The sequence below is a fragment of the Atta colombica genome, unplaced genomic scaffold (genome assembly GCF_001594045.1).
Source record: "Atta colombica isolate Treedump-2 unplaced genomic scaffold, Acol1.0 scaffold65, whole genome shotgun sequence".
Taxonomy (NCBI): domain Eukaryota; kingdom Metazoa; phylum Arthropoda; class Insecta; order Hymenoptera; family Formicidae; genus Atta; species Atta colombica.
Genome location: NW_017259556.1, coordinates 935,365 through 940,498, shown reverse-complemented (window position 1 = coordinate 940,498; position 5,134 = coordinate 935,365). Strand labels below are relative to the sequence as shown.

Sequence of the window (5,134 nt, the reverse complement as noted above, 5' to 3'; positions counted from 1 at the left end):
CCCCCCCCCCCCCCCCCTCTCTCTCTCTCTCTCTCTCTCTCTCTCTCTCTCTCTCTCTCTCTTGTGAACGGGATCGTTAATCTGCCAGATCAAATGGAACAAAAACAAGAACAATTCCGAATTATAAGATGAATATTATGAAAAATAATAAAATTGACAATTGAATGATCTGCGTTTTATAACAGTCGTAGAGAATTGTCCCACTTGAATGAACGAGAGTGATCATCATAACCTTGATCTTGCATGTGTAGAGTCATTGGCTGACCTAGTTTGTTCATAATCGTTTGCTGCGTGTATTCTTGACGATTTCTAAAAAGCCGATATAGCGATCGTTAATAAAAAATTTAATTTCCGTACTGAGGACAAAATCGAGCCTTTCAAGTAAAAGCTATTATTATAAAATAGAGGTGAATAAATTGTAAATTGTTGCTTTTTATAGCAAGATATGAATTTTTTGCCTTGATTATGTCATTTATTTGTCAACTTTTTCTCCGTTTGTTGTATTTAATATCGGATCTTCATAATAGTTAGAAAGTGATCTAATTAGAAAATATAGAAGAAGATATGAAAAATAGCATAAGTGTAAAAATTAACTTTCCAGTATTTTCGCAATCAGCTATTTTTAAATTTCTAAGAAAGATGTAAAGAATGTAAATCTATCGCGGAAAAATGTAAATTTTTTTCCTTACAAATAAAAGCTTGGCGCTAGAAAGATCGATATACACGAGATAAGATAATTAGATTTGTTTAATCAAAAATTAGAGAAAAATTGTTATCAAATGGAATATAATTATAAATATATGCAATGTATGAAGGGTTAACATTACAAATTATAATAATCAAAATAACTAGTTGAAATTAGCAGAGTTAGGTAAATTACTTTTTTTAAAACTAAGTTAAGTTAAAGTTAACAGCCTTGAAAATTTAACTTAGTTAAGATAAAAATTAATTTATAGTGACGTTAATTAAATTTAAAAAATTAAGTTAATAAAAAAAAATAATTGAAAAGTTAAAAGTTAAATTTGTTTTATTTCATGATTTCGAGATTTCTTAGATTTTAATTAAATTAAAAACTAAGTTAAAAAATTAACTTTTTTAACTAACAAGGAAAGACTCATATATGTATTTCATTATCATATCATATGATTTTCTTTATTTTGATTTTGATTATCTTTTCATGATTATTCTGGTGCATCAAAAAATAATCTTTGTAAAGCAATAAATTGCACTTCTGTATATTTTTGAGAAAATCGTGATCTTAGCCCAAGAAAATGTTATATATGGACATATTTATATAAAATATGTCAATTTTATATAATTATTGTATATAGAATTATATATATTTATACATGAAACGTTTTTTCCTGGGAGGTCATGACGACGGATCACTTTCAAATCTTTTTATTTTTTATTTAAACGTAAATGAAATATTTGAAATTATTTAAAAAATTAGAAAAACATATCAAATGTATAAACATATAATCCGAGTATAGAATCCATATAAAGTCAACTATTCAACCCTGATGTTAACTTTTAAAAAAGCAAATTAAAAATTATTAATTACCAATAAAATATAACTAAGTAAAGTTAAAAAGTTAAGAGTTTAAAATATAAAAGTTAAGAGTCTAAATGCAATTAAAATTAATTAACTTTTTAACTTAACTTTTAACTTAGCATTACCCAACCTTGGAAATTAGCATAGAATTTGCACTATTATAGAAAGTGAAAAAATATATGGATTTCAACAAACGTTCACGTTTTAATAATTATTTCTTCACGGCTTACAGCTGAAGACTGCGGAGCTATCGCGCATAATTTTCTTCATTCTTGTACGTGTGAAACTTGTGACAGGTATATTGAAGAAAGGTTATGGCCACGTAGAACTTTCACGTGGATGAGAATCAAGGTGCCTTACTCTCGAATGGCGTGAAATTCTCGAATATGATAACAAAGAATTAATCATCAAAGAAAAAAAATAAATGTAAGAGATAGATCATTAATAATTCAAAGATTATGGAACCTTTCAATTGCTCATCGCAAGATTTACAATCTTTGCTGTTAATGCGAAAAGTGAGTAGCGAGAAATTAATGATGAACATGCGAATTAAATTAATATATTAAAAGTTGTGAATATCGAACTTCTTTCATTTGATGCTTCAGCATTTATTAGCACTTCACAAATCAGAATAGATGAACAGAATATGAACTATATATGATAGATGAAACGTGTACCTTCATACTTGACTTTCACGATATACCGGTGGAATGATCACGGCACTCTCACTACACTCACTAACTATAGGTACGAAATATATCCTCTTTTTATATCGACTCCCACTTTGCCGATAATCAAGAAAGTGACATCTATCATGGTCGGATTGCGTTTACCAAAATTGACGCTCGTTTAATTGTGTTGTAATGCGTAAGTTGCATTGTGAATTATAATTAAAATTGTACACTCCGTATGTATAAGTAACATTATATTATAAATAATTAAAATGAAATTAATTATTTATTTGAGTAAATAAAATAATTATTAAGTAATTAAAAGACATTTTAATATAAAAACAAAAACGTGTTTCGATTTTAACTGTGTATTTTTCTCACATTATCAATTTAATTTTTAGAATCCGATCGAAACCATATTTCGACTTCCGACCGAAAACGAATGTTCGGTTGTCATTCAATTCCGGTCAAAACGAAACTTGGATAAGTACTAAATACTAAAAAGAAAAAAAAAAAGTTAACGGAGTCACGTTTTTCTCAATCGGAGTCGAAATCGATATTTTTGGATTAATTTCACAGAGATGTATGATTTTCAGGAATCATAACAAATTTACTCTTTAAAAAACAAGATTTTTATTCAAATATCTAACTGCAATAATATAATAATATTGCATTCTCAATTTAAAAAAAAATCAAATCACAATTATTATTAGATTTATACATCAAAGTTTGTACTCAAATTGTCTTAGCTCAATCAACGATAATTAATCATTAATAATGCAAATCGAACAGTTGTTTTTTTTAAATGTTCACCGATACGTTGCACTTGTACATACAGTTCTGAATACCCACGGAAATTTTCTTTTCATTTTGACCGAAACCAAAATTAAATCGAAATCCTGATTTTTGACGAAATTGATCAAACCAAAACTGAAATTTCAGTCGGACTCTATTGATTCTACATTACAGAAGATTATTTACGCTACATTGTCTTACAAATCAAATTAATAATTATTTAATAGTTATTAAACAATATACAAAGGAAATATTAATATAAAATTGAAATTTTTTGGTTTTAACTCTATATTTCTCTCTTTCTCTCTCTCTCTCTCTCTCTCTCTCTCTCTCTCTCTCTCTCTCTTTTTCTTCTTTCTCTTTATCATCAATTTAATTTTATATTAAATCTCAAGATTGTTTCACGTTACACTATTTTTTATAAATAAAACTCGAAAGAGTTTTAAAAATAAAAATACATTAGAATAATAACAATTATAGTAATAATAAGTATTTTATGCTTCGTTGTTCAAATTTTATATATTGCCTTAATGATTAAATGCAGAAAGTATCTAATTAAAATATACGATTTTGTGCTAATATATATGCTTTAGAATTTTAACATATTATATGTATAATTGGCATTAATCCTTTGTGGACCAGCGACTCTGTTTGAAGTAATACTTTTTTTTATTTTATAAACTGCTTAATTAATTTTTATAAAACTTGCTGTGAGGTAATTTGAAAATGTTTTATTCAGTTTATTCAAATTTGATAAAAACATAAAAATGATGTAATATGGTGAACAAAATTTAAAAAATATTTGATTATATAATAAAACTCTTTTAAAGAATTTTTAATTTCAAAGAATATTTAACATCAAATTTGTGCTTTATTTGAAGGTCATTAACGCTATGTAAACAATTAGTACTGATTTCTAAACTAGCTTTAATTGACTTTCATCCTGTGATTATAAATCCTATGAAACTAGAATTTTTTCATGAAGATTATTATTCTTTTAAAATTTTCGATATTTTCAAATTATATTTAAACTTATTATTTTTTTAAATTTGAATTTTGAGACTCTCTAGAATTGACTTCAGTTTCCAAAAACTCAGAAAGCAAGATTTTCCATAAATTATTTTGAAAGCTTTGGTCCCTAAAAGAGTTAATACATTGAAAAAAAATATAATAATTAATTTTAATAAATATTTAGTTCAATACTAAACATTTACTTACAGTAAGTAAATATTTGTTCAATAAAAAAAATGATTGTTAAAACAAATTAATATTTCTTGTATCAAATAAATATATCTTTATATTTAATAAATATTTAATAAATTTAGTTGGCAGTATTCAATTAAATATTTATTAAAATTGACTATATTTTTTTTCAGTGTAAGTACTCTTAATACGATTAGAAATAAAAATGATAAATAAAATTACATAACGCTTTGAATGTAACATTGCGTTTTAAGGATATGTCACAAGATGCAACAATACATTAAAATGATATGGAGATTATTTAGCTTTTCATTGTATCCGATTGACGAGTAGATCCGCTCATTTGCTTTCCCCGATTTCCATTGCGCTCATAAACCTGTCACAAAGTAAGCAAACCGAAATTTAACGCTGAATGTAATTACGTGTTGTATGCACATTGCGAAGTGCGTAGAAAAGCGGAAAAGGAAGAATTCAAGATATCGTTTTTGATAAAATTCAAGAATCGAATCACGCGAAGGAAAGTCTCCGGATGAAATGCGTGTTAACTCTTCGGATCGATTTTGCTCATTAAATGATACGTTCGTCTTTGTACTGAGAAAAATGTCTAGTTCTTTTGATTGAAAATAATTGTTCTAGTGTTCTAATCTTTCTCCGATCAATTTTGATTGGATTCAGGATTATTCGATGAAGTGACAAACATTTTGATCCAATGAAATGTAATTTCCGATTACATGTGAACAAATTATGAACCGTCATATGCCTATCCGTTAAAATTATATCGGATAAATCTACAACTTGATCGGTCATTAGACTTGAACGGATAAAAAGAAAGTATTTTGTCCGATCAAGTTTGATATCCGATCAATTGAAAGGCGTTAGTCAATCACAGAATAATTAGTCAAGTGATCAG

The 5,134-nt window shown here is 26.6% G+C and overlaps 1 protein-coding gene across 1 annotated transcript in view; it reads right to left on the bottom strand.

Moving 5' to 3' along the window:
• The window catches only part of LOC108692206, a 33,518-nt gene extending 31,234 nt beyond the window's left edge, over window positions 1-2,284 (bottom strand). Inside the window, exon 1 of the mRNA XM_018200370.1 lies at window positions 2,233-2,284. Within this exon, the coding sequence (XP_018055859.1) occupies window positions 2,233-2,238 (6 nt within the window). The 5' untranslated portion in view covers window positions 2,239-2,284. The remainder of the gene's footprint in view (window positions 1-2,232) is intronic.
• Window positions 2,285-5,134: the final 2,850 nt, after the last annotated feature.